Genomic DNA, 27,455 nt, shown 5'->3' on the forward strand with positions numbered 1-27,455 from the left:
ACCTTAAGTTTCGCAGGATATAACAGCGAGCATGGAATCTCCGCCTGTAGCAACAGGCGCTTCGCAGGGAGGAATTCTCGGGGGGCAGCCTGTACCATTGGGGTAAAGTCAGGGTAAAAGGAGATGGTGTTACCCTTGTGCGTAATTCACCCTTTCTCTCTCGCCAGCTTTAGTGCCAAATCTCTGTCCTGGTAGTTTAGGAGTTTGGCCAGTATAGGTCTGGGTGTGCCACCCACCGGCGGCTTTGGGCCAAGTGCCCTGTGAGCCCTTTCCACTGTAAACACGGGGACAGGTGGGGGTCGAAGAGTTCATGGAGAAGGTCCAAAACATATACTTCCATCTATGCTATGGCTGTAGTCTCCTGAATGACCGTAATTCGGACGTTGCTCCTCCTAGAGCTCGCCTCCAAATCATCCGTCTTTGCCCGTATGATTGCCAGGAGCTTGTCCATGTGCGAGATTTGCTCCTTAGTTTGCTATAGGAACTCTCACTCTTCAGTGTGTCGATTTTCTAAGCAGTCCAGGCGTGTTTCATGGGTGGAGGCCTGGGACTTTACAGAGTCCAATTGAGATGTTGGAGCGTCCAATTTGGCGTCTATGTTCCTAAGACTGGAACGCACATCCAGCATCAGCGATCTGATATCACCACCTGCAGCCCCCAGTGCATCTTGCTCTGTGGTGACCTGCCTCACCGGTCTTTTATTGTCAAAGGTGATTTTTGGTTGGCGATTGTCGTTTTTTTGCCCATATCGACCTCTAGATGGGCGATTGCGTGTGTGTCGTTAGGTGGAGCGTAGTGCTTTTACACAGGGTTGACCCCTCCAGCTGGGCCAGGCAGTCACGAGGGAGCAGCAATATCAAACAGCACCAGCGGGCCCACCTGGCAATTTCAGTGGTTTGAGGTGCACTCTAAGATGTATGCCCCCAAGGCCTTCACCCGTACCTCCAGTCAGGGACACACACAGCAGGAGTCGCTTCTCAAGGGGCAATATCAACACCTCTCCCGCAGTTCCCCATCCACCTTCACGATATCGGCACCTAGGTTTCAGACATTCGGGACATCCAGGCGCAATCTTCAGAGTGAACACCCTTTGGCACGTAGAGGAACTTAATGTTTCCGCGTCTAGTTAGCAGTGACGCACCTACAGGTAGACGCCAGCAGTCGTGGCGTGGTCAGTCTCTGGTATCCGCCATTACAGATGGTAGCACTGCGGCAGTGTCAACGGGCCCCCCGGCATAACACCTCCTCACCTGCAATGGCGGCATCACGGCAGGACTCCTCCCATGCGGCGCAAGCTAGCTCCCAGTTTAGCAGCAAGACCAGCCAGTGTCTCCTGCGGGATCCGCTCAGTATCGTCACAGGCAGTGAGCTGGGTTCGGGGGGGGGGGGGGGGGGCAGGTCCCACACATGTGGCGCAGTCAGTGACTCTCGCACCCCGCGGATCCAGTCAGAGGACGTGGCACCACAGGTAGGGATCCCCACAGTAGGGGAGCAAAGTTCAGCAGGTTTAAAGTAGGTGTGTGGCGCCCGACCGCGTCGGGAGGGTACGTAGCAGCAGTATCGCTATTGCGGCCCCGTCTGCATCACGATGGCGACTCCCGGATCTCTTTTGAATTGCGCGATGTGTTCTAAGGCTGTTCACCTCGCTCACCCAGCAGCCAGCGCCGTGTTTTCAGGAGTCGGGAAGCAGGATCGCACAAACAGGATCGCACAAACAGGCATTCGCCCGCAGCTCATTCTGCACATATCACAATGGCCCAGTTCCTAACACAAAGGGCCCATCAAGCACCAGGCTCAGTTGTTAGACTCGCCTGGGGTTGTCCGATCCGCACACGGCCTCCGCAGTCGCCTCCTCCGGTCCGCACCTCAGCCGACTCAAACACATCACAGGTCTCAGATCAGGCCTTGAATTTCGAGCACCCGGTTCCACAGAGGTTCTGCTTCCCTATGACTGGAAGTTGTGCCCTCGTAGCCGCTCTGTGTGTAGGATTAATACAGGATAAATGCCTCAGTCGGCGGAGCTCGCTCAAGAGGCGGCCATTTCGTTGCCTGGCTAGCCACCCCCCGTTAATGTCAGAGTTGGTGTTGAAGTCTGGAATGGGCATCTTAGTTGAATTGCTGAAAGTGTTAAGATTGATGTCTTTTGTGGGGTGCAAAACCAGGTAGTGGTGCTTTGGGATTGACCTAGATTAGCAACATGAGAGATGTGGAGTGAGAAGGGGGTGAAAAAATGGTCAGACTAGTCTACTGTATAGGATCATCTACTGTTATCAGGTGAACTTTGGAGATCAGGTCAAGAGTAGAGCCCTTGGAATGTGTTGGCTTAGAAGTGTGTTGCACAAGGTCATTTCTGGGGAGAAATGAGGACAGCTGGTTGATGTCCCAATCAACTGAGATACCACAGTGTAGATTAAAGTCACCTAGGTAGATCAGTCTATCGATTAGATAGTATTGGTCATTTGCAAAGTTGATAAATTCCTCATTGAAGGCGGAGCAGTCACCTAGTGGGTGATACATGGTGTGCATCCTCATGGGGGAGCTGAGCTGACCACGAAGTTCAAAAGTATTCAAATGTAGAGAAAGACATACTGGATAGTTCTCTGCAGTGAAGAGAATCTTTGAATATGATTGCAACACCTCCTCCAATTTTTGCCAAGGCTGTCAATCCTGAAAATTTAAGTTTGGGGGACCAGAAGATTGAAGAAAGTGTGATAAGTGTCATTAAACCATATCTCAGTGAGGATGAGTAGATCAAGTTTGTATTGTGTGATGGTGTCTGGGGTTTCCAACTTGCGTTTTCTTGCAGATCTGCAGTTGTGAAGCCTTCATCACATCTCTGGGGTGACTGTTTTGGCAATAGGGGTGTCTGGGCTTTTAGTAATGATGGGAATGATGTTTCTATGGGTTTGTGTCTGGGTTATAAACGTTTGGTGTTTGGTTTGGACCAGGGAGATGATGGGTATAGTGCGTTGATTTGTGTTGTCTGTAGAAGAAATGGTGGGGGAGAACGAGGTATTGTAGCTAGCAAGTAAATTGGTCATTTCAGTTGGGGATAGATTATGCACAGCTCTTTCTGGGCAAGGGAGACGCAAACGTCTCCGAGTTAAAATTATGGGGTATTGTGTTTTCACCAAGGGAGTAAGGAATCGAGTACAGTGGGTATTTTAGAGCTTAAGTGGGAGATAGTGGAATTGAAGGGACCTAGTTTATTGTCAAAGGAGTGCAGAGCAGTATATGGAATGTTAAGCTGCTTAGCAGAGGCAACTGAGAGTGCGTTCTGCTGTGAGGGGAAAGATTATCAGGGCATTCTTTGAAAGAGTAGACCTACTGTGTAATAGTTAGGGAGAAAGCTGTGAACGGAAGAAGGTATGTGGTCTAAAAGGGAGGGATGAGAAGAGAAAAGGGGCACAGGGTCTGAGTAGTAGGGAGTTAAGAGAGTGGGTAGGGTGGCATCACACAAGTCCGTCATACGCGCATTGAACAGGTGTCACTCTCAAGCTCAACTCTACTACTTCTAATAGCTTTGGCCATTTTCAGAGTGAGGACTGGGGTCTCTTTCTGCCTGGTAAAGCTGTGCACTACTGTCAACAGCTCTCGAATTGCTAGTGCTTGACCATTTGCTCAACACATATTGACCTGCTGAGCCAGATGAGATCTAGAACCAGCAAAGACTGTTAAATGTCTTGGTATAAAGTTTGACAGCCCGCTGTCTATATCAGCACACGTTTCTGCTGCAGTTTCAGCTTGCACCTACCACATCAAAATGCTGAGAAAAGGTCTCCCTCCTCAGTTCTTTGATGGTTAACACTTGGAAGATGCTGCCCTGATAGGTTCACACCTAGACTATGACCTGTACCTGTGCCCGGAGTTGCTTTATTTCTTTATTAAAAAATGTTGGGGCAGAAATGTCGCTCATTTCTGTAATTGGTTGTCAAAGTGGTACTAATTAGGTGAAGCCTTTGTCCAGATAGTGTCAACATGTGAAACGTTAAAAATAATGAGGTATACTAAAGCAGAACGTGCCTCATTATGCAGCAAAATTTGATTTTTTATGCAATTTACACAACCCCTCCGCATAATTTGACCCTCCCCTGCCGCATAATTCCAGTGACCCTGCTTATAGTGGAATAAAGTACTTTCCATAAAAAGAAGCACTTGGCTGGTAAATTAAATTATTGCGCTCATAGGTGTTGTGTCGAAATTGGAGTTGCGCACGCCCATGCTAACCTCCCTGAAGCCTGTGCCTGCTCGCCATCACTACCACTTAGAACCAAGTGCTGAAGGGGTTGTTCTTGGCCAAGATTTTCAGAGACATATTAGGATGGATCCCAGGATAGTAGAGGCAAAAAATGCCTGCCCATGGCTCCCAGAATGGGATCTGACAATAAATTGCATTTTCAGCACTTTGGAGCGTGAATGGCTGAATTGTTTCTTCCCTCTGTCACTTCACCCATTTTTATGTCTGTGAGTTATAGATTACACAGGTTTATGGAAGAGGCACTAAAACTCACTGAACTATTTCAAAGTCAATAGATGTACTTCTACAGGATGTCGTAAAAAATGGAGGAACAATGTAGAATTCAGATTACCGGAATCAATGCGCATCGATCATTGATGCTACACCTAAAATGCATGAACGATTGAGTGGTTCAGAATTCTGAAAAGCCCTTTGTTTGCTGTTTGTGCATTTACTCACAATTTAGGTTGGTACCACACCCCTGCCCAGGTTACCTAATAGAGATGCTACAGCTTACCGCACTGTTACCCACATACAACTTTCTTGCTCTTTTTTTCAGTGGACAGTGTTTTGGCCTGAACACGTGCCGTACCAGCAGCTCGGCCCCCTAGGGTCCTTCGTCAAATACCTGGTGAGAAGCCACTACCCCTGGCTATATTATGGGTAAGTCGGATCATACAAATAGTCACAACACATTTTGTGGCTTCTGTTGTTAGATAAGTGTCTCAACTGGTGGAAATGGCCAGCGCTATGACAGTGAGAACACAGGTTGTAATTATCTCAGATGGTCATTTGTGCAAATAGTATAAATACAAAAATGTTGTTTTTTGACCTTCCCTTTTCCCCCTCTGAAATTTGAGGTACAAGATTTAAGCAGTGTGAAATCGTGAGGCAGGAAATGGTTGCCTCACCATTTTAGCCTAACCTTCTCACCCAATAGCTTTAGGCTGCATATCTGCCGATGCAGCACACCTTGTAAAGGACTTAAGTAATGAACATTAATACGTGGAGCTGAGTGATGGCTTTAATCATCCCTTCAAAATGTTTTATTGCGAGCTGTGCAGTGAACTGATCTACCAAGTCTAGTGATGAGTCTTGACAGTCTCAGGCACCCTATTTGTTTTTCAATTTAATTTGCTAAATGAGCCGGTTGAGTAATCTACCGGTCCAAATTGCAATTTTCAATATCTATTGGCTAATTGCAAAGGTTTTATGTGCTCTTATGAAAAGCAATCCTTAAAATATATTGGTATTTCAATGGCTAGTATAGACCGTGGAGCATTATCACTCTTCAGCATTCACACTGAATTTTAGGTTGGGTTCAAGTGTTATTAAACGCAAAACGTTCACACGGAGATCAAGACGTTCGAAATTAGCATTTTATGGGGAAAATAATTTTTGTCCTAAGAAATGATTTACTACCTCCCGGAGGGATGCTTTCCGGAAAGGGTGCGCTAAAGATTTCATTGCAAATTTCTGACTTGTGACTTTAAGACCTTTATTACGATGGCAGTCGGTCGGGCTGCCGCCCGCCATCGTTTCGGCAGGTTACAGTCCAACAATGAGTCGGCAGTTCCACCTACCCAATTAGGGTAGGTGCGTAGTGCTGGCAGTTGCACATGCCACAGGAGAAAAAGGCAGTCTGTGCACATCCATGTGCCAGGCAGCATGCCTGGCATACGATGCATGGATGTGTGGGGGGCACTGCTTGTGCCCGCCAGGCCACTTAGCAGTGGCCCACGGGTGCCCAGCTTGGGACCCCCAAAGTCAGTTTCTGTCTGCCTGTTCATGACGGTGGCTCGTAGCCCAGTGAGCTTGCAGTTGGCGAGGCTTTTTGGTGTTTCAACACCGTCATGATAATGGGGAACAGTGAGTACCACGACTGGAGAGAGTAGGGGGAGAAGTTGTATTTAGACAGTCAGTGCTCCTGCACACTCAAAAGAAATCCATTCCTCAGCAGCACAACGTGCAGTTTGAAAACTCTGAACCTGACGATTATGGCCGAACACTCCCCGAAATACATACAGGCTCTGGTGTATTGTGGGAGAGCAGCAGTACCCAAGACATGTCTCCTCTGGAGTTCTTGCATTAAGCATGAGGGACTATTTTAAATCCCAAAAGTACACTGAATCTCAGACGTTCAATTCTTTGTAATTCTTGATAGAAGGTATGAACGGAGATGAGGCAACCAACCCTGGCATTACAGGGGCGGTCGGGGTTAATTAACTCCTCCCCTGCTGATGAAGGAACCGCTCCGTCATCAGCCGCGGTGGCGCTGTGCTGATGACGGAGTGGCGCTGTGCTGATGACGGAGCGGTTCCGTCATGGCCCGCCCGACGCTCCTACGCGGCGCGAATTCCGCGCCTGCGCTGAGCGTTTTATTGAGCGGGCGGGGCCATGACGGAACCGCTCCGTCATAAGCACAGCGCCACTCCGTCATCAGCACAGCGCCACCGCGGCTGATGACGGAGCGGTTCCTTCATCAGCAGGGGAGGAGTTAATTAACCCCGACCGCCCCTGTAATGCCAGGGTTGGTTGCCTCACAGCGCAACCGACGCTGGTGACGGAGCGGTTCCGTCACCAGCATGCGCCCGCCGCATTTCCGCCCGCCCCCTTAGCACTGAGGTGGAATAGCCGCCGCAGTGAAGGGGTTAAGTGGTATATAGGGGGTCCATGGGGTAATGAGGCCTATATCTATGTACATGCCACTTTAAGGCTCTGTTGAGTCGGTAAGAGATTTAAAGGTTTTGCTGCAGTTAATATGTGCACTTCAGTATTTTTCAAGCACTTTTATCCCAGGAGAGTTCAATTCCGTTGCGCTACCATGCTGCTAGTATACTGTTTTGTTATCATTGTACTGTACGTTTTTTACCTCAACCTCTCTTACTGTATGCTCTGATTTTGAGATTTTTTTTATGGATCATGTTATATCTAATCTTTAAGGTGTCCTGTATCGAAATATGTGATAAAATTTGATAATTGATTGCCTCTGTATATTTCTGTGAATAAAATTGTGAATGAACTGTTACCCACACCTTGGATATTATAAAAATAATAATAACAAAATTCAAAAAATTCTATTCTTTGTAATTGTAATTTGTGCTGGGATGTTATGGTGCTAATCCGTAAAACCAGAACCAGTGGCAATGAGACCCAATGAGAAGTTAATAGACTAGTCTCACCAACACGATAGTTTAGGAATAACCAGGTTTTCGAAGATTTCTTAAACCTTAAAAGGTTTCAAATTTTCCCAAAAAAACAGCAGAAGCACATTCCAACATTAGTCCGTCACCATAGCTCAGCGAAGACCACTGAAATCGGGAACCGTTGGAAAGACCTTGTCGCTCGATCTTTAAGAGCCCAACAGGTGATACAGTGCAGAATGCTTAGTCAAAACAGAACCACTATTCGAATAAACATCTCGACTTTTCAAATTTCACTATACTAATTCACCACTAATCCTTTATGGGTTCCAGAGTAGCGTGCTATTCACCGAAAAAGTGCTTCAACACCTCATCAAGGGTAGCAAGCACTCTATAAATGCAAACCTTTTTCCACTCTTCTATCCCACCGCTACCCTTCTCTATCCAAATAACTAAATAACACACCCACCACTCAAATTACTTTCATATTTCACTATACTAATTCAACATTAATCCCTTATGGGTTCCGGAGTAGCATGCTACTCACCAAAAAAGCGCTTTGATGCCTTGTCAGGGGTAGTAAGCGCTATATTAATGCAATTACAATACAGTAATTGTCTGTAACTCAGTTGACATTGAGTATTTCCCATAAATATTAATTTAGCACCATCGACATCTAACGGTTCTAGCAGATAAGTAGTAATATTGCTAATTTTAGGTTTCTCAAATTCTACTGCACCGTCAGAGACCGCGCTCGTTATTTAGAAGAGTGCTTGAAACTCATGCAAAGTCCTCTGCACGGGCTCCTTTTTTCAAGAGATAATAGCTATCCGAGAGTTTTTCTGTCTTGTTATTTTTCCTCAAAGCATCTATGGCTTTCAGAATCTTTCTTATAGTGCGCAATTAGTGGTGTCCCCAAGCCACGACAGCCGTTTGTGCAGGTTCCAAGCCATTAAAGTGAAACCGAGACACACTCACGGGAGCAGTAACCGTTTCAAACGTTGAAATATATATATATATGTATGTGTGTGTGTCCTGTTGTGAGAGAGAAAATGCTGCAGATTCGGTATCTGGCTCCTTCTAGCTGTATTATTCGTGTTAGCCTTTTCCTCATTAACAAAGCTATTACAGCTACTCTTTAAAATTAGGATGTGGCTTAACGACTAGAGCGGGCTGACTTTGAAGCTGGGGAACCAGTTTCGAGACTCAGCAGGGAAGTTCAAACATCATGTGATTCCGGGAGAATCACTTAATCTCCCTGTGCCTAAAAATGAGGGTGTCCATCTGTAATGCAACTGGTGCTCACGTAAAGTATCTGATACCTTCGGCTCGAGTTAGCGCTATATAAAAGTGCGAAAAAACAATAAAATCTATTGTCACAGCACAAGCAGCGTATCCTCATAAACTCGTCTATCCCTCCACTATCGTTCTCAATCCAAATAACTGACTAACATATCTTCCACTCAAATTACTTTCATATTCCACAATACTAATTCACCACTAATCCTTTATCGGTTCGAGGTAGCATGCTATTTTCTGAAAAAGCGCTTCAATACCCCATCAAGGGTTGCAAGCGCTATATGAATTCAAACCTTTTTCCCTCTTCTATCCCTCCACTATCCTTCTCAATCCAAATATTTGACTAACCTATCCGCCACTCAAATCACTTTCATAGTTCACTAAATTTTCTACTAATTCTTTATGGGTTCCGGAGTAGCGTGCTACTCTCCTAAGAAGCGCTTTGATGCCTGGTTAGGGGCAGTAAGCTCTATATTAATGCAATTACAATACAATGTAATAAAGAGAAAGGGAATTTACTAATTTCTCCTCAGCAGCCCCCCCCCTCCTTCTGAAAGGCATGCTGCCCCATAATAGAATGAGTCTATTTCCGCACCTACCAAGTGAGTACTGGTGCCACGAGAGGGATTTACCAGGTTTCTTAAGCACTTCCTTTATATATGTTGCTGTATATACTATAATTTATTGGCCCAGCTGTAATCGTGCGATATTTTTGATTTGGATTCTTTTTGTCTGCCAAATGTGAATCCCCTAACTCTTCTTTCTTGAATGTTTCCAGGTTTTGGGTAGCTTGGGGAGTTCATCTCCTAGAGGGCTTGTACACCATCTCACTATGCAGGTAATTATCCATTCACTCAGCAGACCCCAGTTCACCTAACTTGACATTTATGCTGTTCATGTAAATAGTTAAGAATTTATAAAGTGTGTTTCTCGAAATAAGACTAATGGTTATAGTAAAACAAGCAATTTTATTCGACCATTTTCGCTAGTCTAAAAGTTTTCAGCATGAAAATGAAACCCAGGCAAGGTTGAACCATCCATGGGCTTTTTGACAACTCATAGAAGCGAATCACAAAGTAAATAACTCCTGTCTAAATTCTACCGGAAACACCGAGGTGGAAACAGCATTTTACTAGGATTTCCCAGACAAAATTATCCATGAATTTGTCACATGGGTCATTATATACCTGCAAACAACCCGAATTTTTAAAGTAAAAAAATGGCTTTGTTGTGGCTGTTCACTGCCTGAAATGGTCTGTACCCTAATAGAAGTCAATGAGGAAAATTCATTCTACCGGGTTGTTCTTTCAAAACCTTCCACTTTACTGTTCTAAAATGTTAGCATTGTGTATTTGGGTCTGATTACTTGAAGATTGTTACACATTAATTGCTAAAATATGGTTTATTGTTTATACATCAGTGTACGTCACAGCTTGTATTGCCAGAGGTATGGGGGCACCTCACCCCCAAAAAAAGAGATTCTCTGGCAGAGCTTCTTAACCCGCCCATACTTCCACAGCTCTTCAAACATAATGCATGCAGCGGTCTATCCCCAGATCGCTGAGGGAATAACACAGACCGGGTTTGGCATTCAGAGAGGGGGTCACTTTAACAAAGGGGTTGGATTGTGCAGCAAGGATGAGAACGGTCCTACGTTGGTGCAGTTAGCTTCTGTGCTTTTGGACATCTGAGTAATCTCTGAGAGAGACGGGCTGCGTTAAAGCATTGGCCATCCTAAAAGCTTAGCTGCTAAGATTTCAGATTGCAATGTGACATTTTCATAATTTTAGTGCAATTATGAGTGACATTTCAACGACTATGGGCCTGATTCTTATCTCGCTAAGAAAGCACTCTGTACGACTCGGATCTGTAGGGCTTTCCGAGCGAGACGTGCATTGGGAGTCCGAGCGAGCAAGTACGATGCGTTCGTATGCTTACGGACTCGGTTTGCGCGGACTCCCATTGAACTCTATGGGAGCCTGTGTACCGACGACGCGTACACAGGCTCCCATAGCAAAAAGGGGTGGGTGGGGAAAAACGTACACCCTGTGGCTGGCACCCCATGGTGCCCGCCACACTGTGCGTGCATGGATCGGGGGGGACCCATGGGCACCCCCGCGACAGACTCGGAGGGCTCTGGGTGAAGGAGCCTGCTACGCCCCCCCTCCCTCCCCGAAGTACGCTTCCGACAGCAGTTTTGTCTAGCTGAAACAGAGTTGATGCAGCTGTCCGAATCGTGCATCGTACTCTCTCGGTCGGAATAGTGCTCCATTGCGCAGCATGATTGGGCTACGAACGCGTCGTAAGGACAGAATCTGGTCCTGAAACTATTCAGTCGGCGCGTACACGAACTTCGCATCATACTTTGTCATTCGGACCTATGTACAATTCGTTTAGTAAAAAGGGCTACGATTTGGATCCGGAAAAGTCTAATAGTAGGCCTTCCGAACAACATCGGAATCTGGTCCTGTGAGTGACACTTACTCGCGAGCAAAATCAAGCAATGACGACAAGGGAAACCTATTTTAGAAAGTACTCCCATTTGAGCAATGAGATGGTTTTAGAACGTTGTGTTCAAACACACCAAGTTAAGCTAAACGGACCGCGTTATAAAAAATATACGCCCATGTCCAACTTGTAGGGGGAAAGGGATGAGGCGGACGGGATATCACAAGGACCATGGTCCTGTGAACATCTCAATGTATAAATTAATGTGAATGGGCAGGTTTTCTTTACATAAAAGAAGGACTCCTACAACAGAAGATGTTGTCGCAAGGATTCTGCTCCTACACAGAACTTGTGCATAGAGACTTGGAATCTCCGTGAATTAGGGTGTGCCAAAACTCACCTTTAGTATCCAAAATCCCCTACCAGACTAGCAATCTGTGTCTCATTGGTTCTTACACACCCCCAATGACTAGACAACCCAGAACATGAACTTAGAACACCTCAGGTCACTTGTAACACTTGAACACTCTTTCGTTATACTAACATACCAGTCCAGAACGAGGAGTAAATGAGGACACGTGCAAGTTTGAAATATTTATTTCTAATGCCGTGTTCTAGGGCACAGTATCTTAGCTACTACAAGCAAACATATTATAAGCAACAAGGTTATCGGTATAGTTACTATTCCATAAAATACAAAGGAAGAAACCATGGTAAAATGCTAAAGGGAAGAAGGCTAAATTACACCTAAATCTTTCCCTCCCTTGCTAGTATATTATATTATATCTAAAGAAGGTCTCTTTGGGTTTTAGCAGGGCGACACCATACCTCTGGTTTTAGTAGAAAGGGATCACATCATCTTCTACACCAACTCTCTGCATGCGAATATTCATCAAGTGTGTCTGCAGGCTTTGCGCATTACATTATGAAACGCGCCAAAAGCCAGAGTTGGCCACAGCTGTACATGTGTTATGTCTAAGACGTGTGCTGATCAGACCGAATAACAACCACTGTGTTGAAATAACCTTGAAGGCCTCGGCACTCACTGTAGAGACATAGTTTACCAAGCAAAGGTGATACTATAGGAAAAACATTATTCTTGTGTGAAGCAAAATAATATACTAGGTTCAAAGCACTAATAACAATATGTGCCGTGTGCAGAAGCAGCAGAGAGGAAAGATGGCGTTTAAACTTCTAATAAGCTCATGCTAACTTAATATAGTGTGAAGGCAAAGCCTATCTCCATGACAATGTACACAAATAATACTGAATCAGTAGTAAGCAACATCATAAATATGACCATAGTACTTTTACGTTGTAGGTACATGGCTGTAACAAGCGTTTTATATGAGTAGTACATGGTTTCATGAGTCATTGAGCATAGTACTCTCCAGTAACGTTATGCACATTTCATCTAATTAAACAGTCAACAAAAAGTAACATTATCACCAAAAAAAGGCAGTATTTTTTACCCTCATTTGTACACACTTTAACTGTAATTATAAGAAGAAAGCTTTTAAAAATATATTCCAGCTGCATTAATGATCCTTGACTGATAAAGTAAACAAAGACAGGAAAGCCCATGCTAAAAATAAATTGAGATGATTCACACATTTCAATGGATCCCATTCAGATGTGAAGAACCGGGTTTTGGAACCCAGCGGCGCCAGGGGCACGCCCAAAGTCTTCGAGTTCACCTGTCTTAGAATACAGAGACACAGGATACTTCTCGGTGGCGTCAAAGATCAAATTTATTGGCTGCAACCAGGAACAGAAGTCCACGAAGTACAACACAGGAATATTCATTGGAGACTGCTCAAATTCGTAAGGCAAGACATCATCTTTTATGCCAAAAATCACATTACGGACAAACACTCACTATTTACAATTTGTCCAATCATAGGCATTATTGCAAAAGGTATCGCATGACGACAAACCCACTTATCAGTTGTCCAGCCCACCATTAATTACACAGGAAAGCCCAACATTCCTTCTTGAGCAGGCCGGATAAACCCATAATAAAAGACCACACCCATATCATAAAAGAGGCCATAAAGGAAGGAACAGAAACAGATGAGAAGTAGGATAAGGGGTGTGTGTGTGCATACCAAACTTTACAATGTCCTGTGCTCTGATCCTCAATCTTGATCAGCTATCGGGCAAGGAACTGGCTTAGCAAGGTCAGCTTCAGGCAACGAGGTCAGCTCACTTAGGTCATTCAGAAGTCAACTAACGTGTACATGTACTAAAGACTCGTTCAGCCTAGTCATCGGCCTATGTGAGGGCAACCACAAAATGGCTGCCATGCACAAAATGGACCCCAAGGTTCGGAACGAAATCCCTAAATTCGTAGTGAATCCATCAGTCTAACATGGCGAAATCACTCGTACTTGCCGCACTCACTAGTTACGGTTCGCTACTATCAAATTCGTAACGAAACCATGACCTTTATGAAACGGGTTCAGAATTCACAGAACCTCAGACCCTCCTTTTGCCCTTACATAGGCAATAACCTAAATTCACATCAATCTGAATCCAGCTCTATATTCATCAGATCATGAAGATGCTGCTGGAGCATCATCCTATTACTCAGTACTTCTCTCGAGACAGGTCTCCTTATACACATAGTAGCACAAAGGCCACATATAGCAGGAGCACACAGTACACAAAGACAGAGCAGGAAAAGAATCGTTAAAGCTATCCCAATGATCATCAGAATCTTCCATCCCCAAGTGGATAACAATTCCCAAAACCATCCCATCAACGACCAATCTCCTTCGTCCACATTTACAGACTCTGAGATCTTATGTAGCTTAGCAATGGCCTGGTACACTGTAGGAGCATTGTCTGGAATGAAAACGCAGCAGCTCGATTGGATCAATTTACATACCCCTCCTCTATCTGCAAGTATGACATCTAACGCAACACGATTCTGCAACGTCATAAGACGATCCGCTTGAAGCTCAGCAGTCACATTACTAAGGGCACCAGCAGTTTCATTTATGGTGGACTCAACCACTCTCGTCAATTGCCATATGTTCCTACTATTAGCCATAGGTCCCCAAAACGGTAGGAAATCCTTGAGAAAGTCTCCCACTTCTTGTCCTGTAGTATCTTCCTTACTGAAGACACCTCTAACAATTCTCGTTCTGTGGTAATCTGCGGCTGCAGTATACGTAGGGAGCAACAGATACGAAACATAACATGTTCCCGAAAAATCAGGGGGCAACCATGTATATGCTCTGTCATGGCAGACAAAATACGTACCCTTAGCTGCTAAAACGGTGGGGAAGTCTGGGACGCAAAAACATACGTCTCAGTACAAACACTCTTCCCTAACTGAGCTCTCGGATTCTTGCCATTACCTTGCAGACAAAAATGACTACGATGGGGTACGATCCAAATCGGAGGTGACCTTTTCCGTCACTGCTTTTCACTCAGACTAACACCATATCCAGTCACATTCCATCCAATATAAGCTAGTGTCTCATCTTTAGGAATACTGTGTAGGTATCAAGGACCCCCTGGTTAGGATATGACTCCTGGGTCAGGGAAAACAATTTTTATGTAAAGGTATATACCCAGGCAGACTTACAACTCAAGAAGCTGGCTACTAAGAGAACATATTATATATAACCAACAATCAAGAAATTAGTGCAATGGACTGTAATGATATCAAAAATAATTTTTAATTCCGATATTAAAAAATGAATAAATACATATAGATCTGTATACAAGATAAACACAGTAAAAGCTATTGATTCTTAGTGTGACCTTTCTTTAACACATCATAAGAAATCATAACAAAAAGTGGCTGAATATTCATTTGTCCTGATGAAGACAAAAGACTTTGTCGAAACGCGTTGACATACACAGCCCAATTCTTCATTTTCAAAGAGAATGTTTTATTGTTAATTGTTATGATTTCTTATGATCTGTTAAAGAAAGGTCACACTAAGAATCAATAGCTTTTACTGTGTTTATCTTGTATACAGATCTATATGTATTTATTCATTTTTTAATATCGGAATTAAAAATTATTTTTGATATCATTACAGTCCATTGCACTAATTTCTTGATTGTTGGTTATATATAATATGTTCTCTTAGTAGCCAGCTTCTTGTGTTGTAAGTCTGCCTGGGTATATACCTTTACATAAAAATCATCTTTAGGAATAGTCTCATAGGAATCGATACCTCTAATCATATCCACTATTCCCTTCACTAGAGCACTATTACTCGGACTATCTTTCATAGAACACAGGGGGTAAACTTCATGGGCATAAATAAACATCGTCCTATATGCCCATACAGACCCATTGTAACTAAATGGCAGAACCAAATAAGGGATACCTTTATCTGTAGTATGAGGCATAAGACCACACACCCAACAATCAGTGGTGTTCACTACTAACTGATGCTGATGCAGAAGTTGCACAAAAGAATTATTGACAAATTCCGATCTTCTAATTGACTCATGTTCAGGCAAAGGATGAAAAGAATGCAAAGAAGTAGTAGGAAAAGACATAGGTTGTGTGGTGGGTGCAAACGTCACTTGGAAAGAGAAAACAACATATCCCACCAGAAACATTGTCATGCTAAGTAGCATTAAAAGACACATTATCAAAAAATATTTTCTTCGTAGTAATCTACACATTTTTCTCTTAGAGTTCATCTCTACATCAGCTCTCTCGATCTCAAAAAACTCCATCCTCTAACCGTGCTGTTCACGGTAGTTGGTTTTCTTCACTCAGGTGTACGTCTGTAAGTCCAGGGAACGCCCTTGAACAAACCAGAACCGTCGACCTTGCGTCTACACGGCTTGACACTCCAAGTCTTGATACCGCGACCCTACAGCTGAACCCGGATGGCGGTTCGAGCAGCTTTTTGGATGAGAGAGTGCAGTTTTCAAAAACAAAAAGGAATTATTTCTTTATTAGTCCATTGTTTCTTGGTCGCAAATTATAGCAGCCTTTACCAGGCACTGTCTGATCTCGAAACAACAACTCAGGCTCAGTAGTGTCCAGTCTCAGAGAAGGAGGCACAGCTGCTTGTAAAATATCGTCGTCCTCACGCTCAGAGCTTGTCCCAATCAAACGTGCGTCGCTAAATGGAACGAATCTTGGCACAGTCTCAGTCTCTAAATCACCAACACCTTCCTGGACCCACTGGTCGTACGGCAGAGGTAGAGATACCCTCTTACAATGTACTCCGTGGATCCAGTTCTTCTTGCCGTGGACTCTCACTGAAGTTCATGTAGATAAAAGCACTTGATGGGGTCCAGTCCAGCGGGGCTGATCATTCTTCGTCCGCTGGAAGTTCCGTACTAGAACCCAGTCTCCAGGATCAATGGTATGACCTGGATCTTCAGATGCTTTTGGAAGGTTATCATGAACCTGTTGATGTAAGACACGCATTTTAGCTGTCAAATCATACAAGTATTCGATCAGCACAGGATATTCAATTTCGCTAAACTTTGTTGGCCTCGGCACTCCCCACACATTCGCCAGGCGGCCAAACACAATCCCATATGGACTAAGGCCTATTCAGGAATGTACTGTAGTTCTAGTTGACAAAAGTGCCAACGGCAACGCATCGGGCCATTGGAGGCCAGAACTCGCCTGAATCTTGTCTAACTTAAGCTTCAAAGTGCCATTATAACATTCGACTAAACCAGCTGATTGGGGGTGGTTGGCAGCATGAAATTTCTGCCTTATGCCTAAACCTTCACACACTCTCTTCATGACTTGACTCACAAATTCACTTCCGTTATCACTCCACACCATCCTTGGCAATCCAAACTTAGGGAAGAATTCCTTGAGTAATACTTTGGCTGTGGATAAGGCAGTATTATCTTTTAAGGGGTAAGCCTCTAACCATCTCGAAAAGGCACAGACAACCACAAGGATGTACTTAAGTTGTTGCATCTCTCCATATGGATAAAATCCAATTGCAAAAAACACTACGGTGGGGGAGGACCTCGGGGAGATTTATAGACCAAGCTCTGGATACGTTCCCCAAAGAACCTATAAATAACAAAGTGTACCAGAGGGTCTCAAAACAAACACCGCCCAGAGGTGTACAGAAGCTGCCCAAACACCCACAACTCAAAATTGATTCGGCACAGGAGACTCTCAAGGGATGAGGAAAATACCCATCAGTCACCATTCGAATCCGCCCTTCATCATTTGGGATTTTATCCGAACCACCCGTCTGAGAAAATCAGTGCCACAATCAAAGGTTGACCCGGTGGTAAGGGGGTCCCTTTGGTGGTGTTGACAGTAACAGTGTGGTCTACCACTCGATGTTAATGAGTGGACAAAGACATGGGACTGGGGTGTGCAGTGCAGGAAAAAGTGAGTGAAAGAAGAAGAAACCAAAACAAAAAAGTGTGTTAAAATTGGTTTAGAAAAGCACAGAATGTTATTTATTCTATGTGTGCCTTAAATACCAAGATTAAAAATATGTGTGGCCTTAAGCAGTCTGGTTATGTAGACTGCCTGAGGTAAGGGTGGTCAACATGTTTCTGCAATATAGGGACTATTGCGTCCTTGCTTTCATCAGGACCAAAACTAAACAAGTTAGAGCTACTGCACAATGTGAGAAAATAATAAGTGAGGTGAAAAGGTGACACAAGGAAATATTAGACAAGTTCACACGGTCACCTGAATAATCCAAATGCCCTTACAGTCTGTGTCGATCACTGTGGAAAGAAAGAGAGGTATGGGTATCGGGTTTAAACTATCAGTATCCTATGGGCTATGAAATAAGTCCATAGTCTATGGATCAATATTACAATCACTTGAAAAGTTGATCTATATGCTCTTATTATTTATAGAGCCAGATTGTATTCATTTGGAAAGAGACTTCATTAGCCAAATGTCGTCCAGTTCTTACCTTGATCTGTAAGGTAGATTGGCCTCACCCCACCTGGCAGCGGCTCAGGGGAAGATGAAGCACCGCTCTAGAAAAACATGTGAAACACATGTCAATCACAATGTGCACAACAAAATACAGAACACTCTCCATTTTCAGTAGCCTGATGTAAACGGGACTTGCATCTGTTCTCTAATGATGCCGTTCCCTAGAGCGCTGGAGAAAAAGCTCCGCTGTATCAAATGGACTCGTGCGGGAATGGAGCAGCATAGCGAGGAGCCAGAATGGTCGGAGCTCGTCTTACCTTTCCGTCAGTACTCCAGGGCCGGCGTCCTAGCCGACTGGGGAGGTACCGGACGGCAGGCATGAGGCTGTTCTTAAACGCGCTGCCGTTGGTCATGTGATCACGTGGGGCGCACGACCGCTCATTCCCATTGGCTCTGATGGTATCAACAGTGCAACAAGCTCGCTCATTGGCTGGCCAGCCAAGGACCTGTGATAGTCATTGGTCGATTGTCGGGCTTGTAGTCAGAGAAACCATGTGGGAACTGAAAGTAAATAAAAACAGTGACGAGCGCATCACAAGCGAGGTCGAATGAAGGGCCAGATGCTTGGGAAATAAAAGGACAGCGTTCATAACGTTTGCCTATTGCTGCCCCGCATTGAGTATTATGGTGAGAAACACCGTATTTGTCTACTTAATCAGACAGCCCTGTCGAGGCAAGTATTCCTGCTCACTGCGCTCATACCTTGGTGTGCACAGTATAGGTGGACAGGTGTAAACATCATCAAAGGGATATGCCTACAACTGACCCTGTATTATATCAAGTATATCTGTAGTGATGGAAAGCACCAGATTTACGTATCGAGTGAGGGTTTCATGTACAGTGTAATGGACAGACCATTACAGGTGTGCTGTATACGGCCAGTGTGCTAGTGCAAAAACAGGACAGATGTCAGTATTCTACTGCTAGTATTGGTATATCAGGGGCAGTAGATTACAATAATGACAAGATCTCAGTATAAATGACCTATTGGTATCAAGACAGACTACAGTGTAATGGACAGACCATTACAGGTGTGCTGTATACGGCCAGTGTGCTGGTGCACAAACAGGACAGATGTCAGTATTCTACTGCTAGTATTGGTTTATCAGGGGCAGTAGATTACAATAATGACAAGATCCAAGTATAAATGACCTATTGATATCAAGACAGAGACTACAGTGTGGACCAAGGGATCTTATCATTTAAACCCTCTTTATGTGTCTTAAGTTTTAGTACCCATCTTTGTTCTTTGTTCATTAGGTACTTCGCCACATCTGCTGTGTGCGTTGGAATAAATGGTTGTTCTAAGACAGTCCACTGAAATTCGGTGGCCAGATGTTTAGCTTCCAAGAAATGAGTAGTTAGTTTTGTGGCCTGCCTGGCACAGCGGATGGTACTCTTGTGTTCCGATATCCGTATGCGGACCTTGCGTGTGGTCATGCCCACATACTTATACCCACAAGGGCAGGTAATCAGATAGATCACATGATCACTGTTGCAGTTAGTAAATCTTGTCGGCTTCCAGGGTCTTGAAGTGCCGATATCAATTTCCATTGATTTCATTGTCTGTGCACACACCTGACAATTGCCACACGGGTGGTGTCCCTGGACAGGAGGGAGATTCCACAGTGAACCTATGGCTCTTGGTAGATCTTCACGTGGTCTAGTGTGCACCAGTCTGTCTCTTAGATTCGGACCCCTCTTAAATGAAACCAAGGGGCGGGGAAGAGTTAAACGTCCCGAGTTTAGTATAGGCCAATGCTTCCTGACCATACTTTGGATACTGTTGGAGAGATTCCCAAAAGTATGGTCAAAGGTAAGGCGATCCAAAGTAGCCTTGAGAGGCCTTGGTTCCAGCAGAGCTTCTCGATTATTGTTCATTGCCCTTTTCATAGACCGTTGGACCAGTCTGAGAGGGTATTTGCGGGCAACCAGCTGCGTGCTCAACACATTGGAATGTTTCTTGAAGGCCGCCTTAGTAGAACAGTTCCTCTGAACCCTTAGAAACTGACTGAAGGGGAGGCTCTCCTTCAGGGCTTTCGGGTGGTTGCTATCAAAAAGTAGCAAAGAGTTCCTTGCAGTGGGCTTCCTGTAGAGCTCAGTTTGCAGGCCCTCTGGTCTCGCAGTGATTAACAGGTCCAGAAAAGCCAGTTCATGTAGACCTATTTCGATAGTGAACTTGAGATGGTTATTTCTGCTGTTTAGCCAACCCAAGAATTCCATGCAACTTTCGCTCGACCCTCTCCACACAACAAAAATATCATCGATATACCTTTTCCAGGTCTTAAGGTTATCGATGAAGGGATTTTGGTCATTCAGTACGTGATTTTGTTCGAATGAATGAACGTATAGATTTGCTAAGCTGGGGGCATAAACGCTCCCCATGCTGGTACCAGATGTTTGCAAATAAACCTGCTCTTCGAATTGGAAAACATTTTGTTTCATGGCCAATGTGGCGCAGGCCATTATGAATTGGACAGGAGTGATGCTGTTCAGTTCCCTGGAATCCAGTAGTTGGTGCACAACGTCCAATGTCTCATCCTGAGGGATGGAGGTGTAAAGTGCCTCCACGTCAAAAGAGACTAAGAGGTCAGTATCCATATCAAATTCGATATCAGGTATTAATCTTAACAAATCCGTTGGGGTTCCAGGGCTGATCCTATCCCATAATCTCAGGGATAGGATCAGCCCTGGAACCCCTCTCTACTTTTGTGGATCATTTTTTAAGACCGATGGTGCAGGAAATGCCCACCTATCTTAAAGATACAACGGATTTGTTAAGATTAATACGCTAAGCTGGGAGCGTTTATGCTCCCAGCTTAGCAAATCTATACGTTCATTCATTCGAACAAAATCACGTACTGAATGACCAAAATCCCTTCATCGATAACCTTAAGACCTGGAAAAGGTATATCGATGATATTTTTGTTGTGTGGAGAGGGTCGAGCGAAAGTTGCATGGAATTCTTGGGTTGGCTAAACAGCAGAAATAACCATCTCAAGTTCACTATCGAAATAGGTCTACATGAACTGGCTTTTCTGGACCTGTTAATCACTGCGAGACCAGAGGGCCTGCAAACTGAGCTCTACAGGAAGCCCACTACAAGGAACTCTTTGCTACTTTTTGATAGCAACCACCGAAAGCCCTGAAGGAGAGCCTCCCCTTCAGTCAGTTTCTAAGGGTTCAGAGTAACTGTTCTACTAAGGCGGCCTTCAAGAAACATTCCAATGTGTTGAGCACGCAGCTGGTTGCCCGCAAATACCCTCCCAGACTGGTCCAACGGTCTATGAAAAGGGCAATGAACAATAATCGAGAAGCTCTGCTGGAACCAAGGCCTCTCAAGGCTACTTTGGATCGCCTTACCTTTGTCCATACTTTTGGGAATCTCTCCAACAGTATCCAAAGTATGGTCAGGAAGCATTGGCCTATACTAAACTCGGGACGTTTAACTCTTCCCCGCCCCTTGGTTTCATTTAAGAGGGGTCCGAATCTAAGAGACAGACTGGTGCACACTAGACCACGTGAAGATCTACCAAGAGCCATAGGTTCACTGTGGAATCTCCCTCCTGTCCAGGGACACCACCCGTGTGGCAATTGTCAGGTGTGTGCACAGACAATGAAATCAATGGAAATTGATATCGGCACTTCAAGACCCTGGAAGCAGACAAGATTTACTAACTGCAACAGTGATCATGTGATCTATCTGATTACCTGCCCTTGTGGGTATAAGTATGTGGGCATGACCACACGCACGGTCCGCATACGGATATCGGAACACAAGAGTACCATCCGCTGTGCCAGGCAGGCCACAAAACTAACTACTCATTTCTTGGAAGCTAAACATCTGGCCACCGAATTTCAGTGGACTGTCTTAGAACAACCATTTATTCCAACGCACACAGCAGATGTGGCGAAGTACCTAATGAACAAAGATGGGTACTAAAACTTAAGACACATAAAGAGGGTTTAAATGATGAGATCCCTTGGTCCACACTGTAGTCTCTGTCTTGATATCAATAGGTCATTTATACTGAGATCTTGTCATTATTGTAATCTACTGCCCCTGATAAACCAATACTAGCAGTAGAATACTGACATCTGTCCTGTTTGTGCACCAGCACACTGGCCGTATACAGCACACCTGTAATGGTCTGTCCATTACACTGTAGTCTGTCTTGATACCAATAGGTCATTTATACTGAGATCTTGTCATTATTGTAATCTACTGCCCCTGATATACCAATACTAGCAGTAGAATACTGACATGTGTCCTGTTTTTGCACTAGCACACTGGCTGTATACAGCACACCTGTAATGGTCTGTCCATTACACTGTACATGAAACCCTCACTCGATACGTAAATCTGGTGCTTTCCATCACTACAGATATACTTGATATAATACAGGGTCAGTTGTAGGCATATCCCTTTGATGATGTTTACACCTGTCCACCTATACTGTGCACACCAAGGTATGAGCGCAGTGAGCAGGAATACTTGCCTCGACAGGGCTGTCTGATTAAGTAGACAAATACGGTGTTTCTCATCATAATACTCAATGCGGGGCAGCAATAGGCAAACGTTATGAACGCTGTCCTTTTATTTCCCAAGCATCTGGCCCTTCATTCGACCTCGCTTGTGATGCGCTCGTCACTGTTTTCATTTACTTTCAGTTCCCACGTGGTTTCTCTGACTACAAGCCCGACAATCGACCAATGACTATCACAGGTCCTTGGCTGGCTAGCCAATGAGCGAGCTTGTTGCACTGTTGATACCATCAGAGCCAATGGGAATGCGCGGTCGTGCGCCCCACGTGATCACATGACCAACGGCAGCGCGTTTAAGAACAGCCTCACGCCTGCCGTCCGGTACCTCCCCAGTCAGCTAGGACGCCGGCCCTGGAGTACCGACGGAAAGGTAAGACGAGCTCCGACCATTCTGGCTCCTCGCTATGCTGCTCCATTCCCGCACGAGTCCATTTGATACAGCGGAGCTTTTTCTCCAGCGCTCTAGGGAACGGCATCATTAGAGAACAGATGCAAGTCCCGTTTACATCAGGCTACTGAAAATGGAGAGTGTTCTGTATTTTGTTGTGCACATTGTGATTGACATGTGTTTCACATGTTTTTCTAGAGCGGTGCTTCATCTTCCCCTGAGCCGCTGCCAGGTGGGGTGAGGCCAATCTACCTTACAGATCAAGGTAAGAACTGGACGACATTTGGCTAATGAAGTCTCTTTCCAAATGAATAAAATCTGGCTCTATAAATAATAAGAGCATATAGATCAACTTTTCAAGTGATTCTAATATTGATCCATAGACTATGGACTCATTTCATAGCCCATAGGATACTGATAGTTTAAACCCGATACCCATACCTCTCTTTCTTTCCACAGTGATCGACACAGACTGTAAGGGCATTTGGATTATTCAGGTGACCGTGTGCACTTGTCTTATATTTCCTTGTGTCACCTTTTCACCTCACTTATTATTTTCTCACATTGTGCAGTAGCTCTAACTTGTTTAGTTTTGGTCCTGATGAAAGCAAGGACGCAATAGTCCCTATATTGCAGAAACATGTTGACCACCCTTACCTCAGGCAGTCTACATAACCAGACTGCTTAAGGCCACACATATTTTTAATCTTGGTATTTAAGGCACACATAGAATAAATAACATTCTGTGCTTTTCTAAACCAATTTTAACACACTTTTTTGTTTTGGTTTCTTCTTCTTTCACTCACTTTTTCCTGCACTGCACACCCCAGTCCCATGTCTTTGTCCACTCATTAACATCGAGTGGTAGACCACACTGTTACTGTCAACACCACCAAAGGGACCCCCTTACCACCGGGTCAACCTTTGATTGTGGCACTGATTTTCTCAGACGGGTGGTTCGGATAAAATCCCAAATGATGAAGGGCGGATTCGAATGGTGACTGATGGGTATTTTCCTCATCCCTTGAGAGTCTCCTGTGCCGAATCAATTTTGAGTTGTGGGTGTTTGGGCAGCTTCTGTACACCTCTGGGCGGTGTTTGTTTTGAGACCCTCTGGTACACTTTGTTATTTATAAAATCCAATTGCAACACCTCGAACGGGTACGTGGGAGGCGCAAAGTGACCAGCTGGAGTAGGGGTTCCCTTGTCAGGATTATACATCAAACAAACCATGCAATTCTTGACCAGATTCTCCGCACACTTAGGAATTCCAGCATTCTGCCACACTGGAGCCAACAACTTACAAATCCCTTTCGCACTAATGTGAGCCATTCCATGCGCCATCGTAACCACGGCAAGCACATACGCATCAGGTAACAACCATCGCTGATGTTCTGACAACTCAATCCAACAACCAGTCGAATCCAATTTTCCCATACTCTCTCTCCATACACTCAATTCTTTCTCAGTGGCTTCAGCCTGAATTGATTTCACACTTTGTATCGTATCTTCACACATTCCTCTATCCGGAACCCATCTCGCTGGACCCGCAACATACATTCGAGTCGTCACATCTTTCGCTGTTTCTTTCGCAACTTCATCCACAAAACCCATTACCACGACCAACGTCATTGGTAACCTTCTTATGTGTACTGCATTTCACAATCGCAGCTTGCGTCGGCAACATAAGTGACTCAAGAAGTTTATTCACCAACTGCCCATGCTGAATCTTCGTACCATGAGAAGTAAGGAATCCACGTTCCTTCCACAAACGCCCAAAACTATGGGCAACACCAAACGCATACTGGCTATCGGTATGCACAGTCACTCTCTTTCCTTTCGACAACACACACGCTCTCATCAGTGCAATCAACTCTGCTGCTTGAGCTGAGTTCTGTGGAATACGTGCAGCTTCAACAATCGTATGCAAAGTCGTAACTGCATAGGCTGCAGTCGTATCACCATTTGGAAGCTTAAAGCATGAACCATCTACCCACAAGGTACCATCAGATTTCGCAAGAGGAGTATCTTTCAGATCAATTCTACCCTTCGTTTCTTCCTCTGTCCTAAGAAAACAATCATGCTGTTCCTGAACATCTGTCTCTACAGAAATCGGCAACAACGTAGCTGGATTCAACGTGTTGCATCGCTTTATATGCACATGACTCGCCAAAAGTGTCAACTCATAACCTGACAATCGAGCACTAGTCAAGTGTTGGGTCTTAGTCCTGTTTAATAAAGTATCCACCATCACAACCAACGTATTATCTATCACCAAACCAGCAGACTGTCGGATAGAAACAGCCGCTGCCGCTGTAGCTCTCAGACAACTCGGCAACGCTCTAGCTACCGGATCTAACGTAGAGGAAAAATACGCACATGGACGCTGCTTATCGCCAAACTGCTGTGTCAGAACCGACAACGCACAACCTTCACTCTCGTGGACATACAATGTAAAAGGCTTACTGTAGTCGGGAGTACCCAATACAGGAGCCGAACACAATGCATTACGTAATTTGGAAAAACTTTTCTGACATTCGTCAGACCAAGGAAGAGGATTCGGAGTATCCTTAAGAGTAAGTGCTAACAACGGTTTCGCAAGTAGAGAAAAGTTTGGAATCCACTGTCTACAGTACGAAGTAATACCCAAGAAAGCACGCACTTCTCTCTGAGTGGTTGGCACAGTCATTTGTGCAATCGCTTGAATTCGTTTTGGGGTCAACCTTCTTCCCTCCTTTGACAAGAGATGACCTAAGTAGGTCACTTCTTGGCGACAATACTGCAACTTTGAAGGTGACACTTTATGATGAAGGTCAGACAAATGTCGCAACAAAGAAAGAGTAGCTTCTTTACAAGTTTCCTCATCATCAGCAGCAACTAACAAATCATCCACATACTGAATAAGAGCAACACCATCAGGCAAGACAATCTCATCAAGCTGTGTTTTCAAAGCCTGACTATAGATGGAGGGACTTTCACAATAACCTTGAGGAGCGCGCTTAAACCGGAAACTTCGGCCTCCTAAAGAGAAGCCAAAAATATCTCTGCTCTCCTCGGCAAACGGGATACTGAAGAAAGCATTCTTCAGATCAATAACCAAAAACCAGGTAGCTGAAGCAGGAATCATAGTCAACAAAGCAGTAATATCTGGAACAACAGGAAACTGTGGCACAACAATTTTGTTCACTTTTCGAAGGTCGATCACAAACCTATGAACAGGCGGCTGAGAAGAGTCAGTACGCTTCAGAACAGCCAAACAGGACTGTTACACACATTACCTCTCGTTTCTTCAATCACACCTTTCTCAATCAAATCAAATCATAGATGATCGCTAAAAGCGCTCTTTCACCATCGCTAGAAATCCTATATTGGGGAATACATGGCAATTTAACATTCGCTTTAAGCGTCACAACATCAGGTGGAATCTCCAAAAGACCCACATCATTAGGACCAGTAGCCCAAAGAGTATCCGGGAGAGAACGCAATTCCGGTGGAGGCCGATCTTTAGACAAATACATCGGAGAGATCACTTTCTTACCCAACGTAAGCTGTACACCTGAAGGAGAACAATGCAATGTTGCATGTAACCTCTTCAACAAATCCAAACCCAACACATTCTCACCAGAACCTGTCGTTAAAATGAGGGGTGCTTCCAATTCACAAGACCCTGTAGAAAGAGACAAGGGACTAGAAACTGGATTACGAACTGGGGCGCCAGAGAATCCTACCGAAACATTCGTTAAGTCAGACAAAGGTGTGGCAGGGAGTTTAGAGTGCATGATAGAATTCTTCGCTGCACCAATATCCAAAAGAAATGGCTCTACCACACCCGATGTAACTACTGCAACATAAGGTCCACTCTGGTCTACTGGAACTGACACTACTCCCTCTCTTTGTCCATGGCTACCCTAACAATCATTATAGTCTGCATTCTCACCCTCAACATATAGTCATCAGCATAGTACTGAGTCGACTGACCAGACGCAACTTTCTGTTGATCAAAATAATTCATATAATTCTGTGGGGGAAAAGAACGTCCATTCTGGGAGAACGCACCACGTCCCCTACCTCTATGTGCTTGCTGAACACCTCGACCTCTCACACCAGACGCACCATTCGCACGCTGTAACAGAACCGCACAACTATTCTTGAAGTGGCCTTCTTCCCTGCAATACTCACACTGGTTAGGGCCAACCGGAATTCGCTGCTGAAAAAACTCGGGCTTCTGCAACACCCTCTGAAACTGTTGAGGCTGCTGAAACTCACACTGATTATAACGAGGCGGATACACCTGTTGCAAAAGGACCTTAGTCTTGAAATCTTTAGTCTTTTTCTCCACTTTCTCTTTCTCATCTTTATCTCTGTTCTCGTAGTACTGTGCAGTAGCCAATATCTGGGCCGACGAAGAAACAGCCCATGAACTCTGAATCCTTCAACTTATTACACAACTCAGGGAGCAAATTATGACAAACT

General features: G+C 44.6%; 1 protein-coding gene across 1 annotated transcript in view; it reads left to right on the top strand.

Annotated features, from left to right (window-relative positions):
* TMEM254 (transmembrane protein 254) overlaps positions 1 to 27,455 on the top strand; it is a 111,774-nt gene that overhangs the window by 21,294 nt on the left and 63,025 nt on the right. Inside the window, exons 2-3 of the mRNA XM_086922426.1 lie at positions 4,797 to 4,900; positions 9,458 to 9,517. Of these exons, the coding sequence (XP_086778552.1) occupies positions 4,797 to 4,900; positions 9,458 to 9,517 (164 nt within the window). The remainder of the gene's footprint in view (positions 1 to 4,796; positions 4,901 to 9,457; positions 9,518 to 27,455) is intronic.

This window comes from Lissotriton vulgaris, chromosome 5 (genome assembly GCF_964263255.1).
Source record: "Lissotriton vulgaris chromosome 5, aLisVul1.2, whole genome shotgun sequence".
Lineage (NCBI taxonomy): Eukaryota > Metazoa > Chordata > Amphibia > Caudata > Salamandridae > Lissotriton > Lissotriton vulgaris.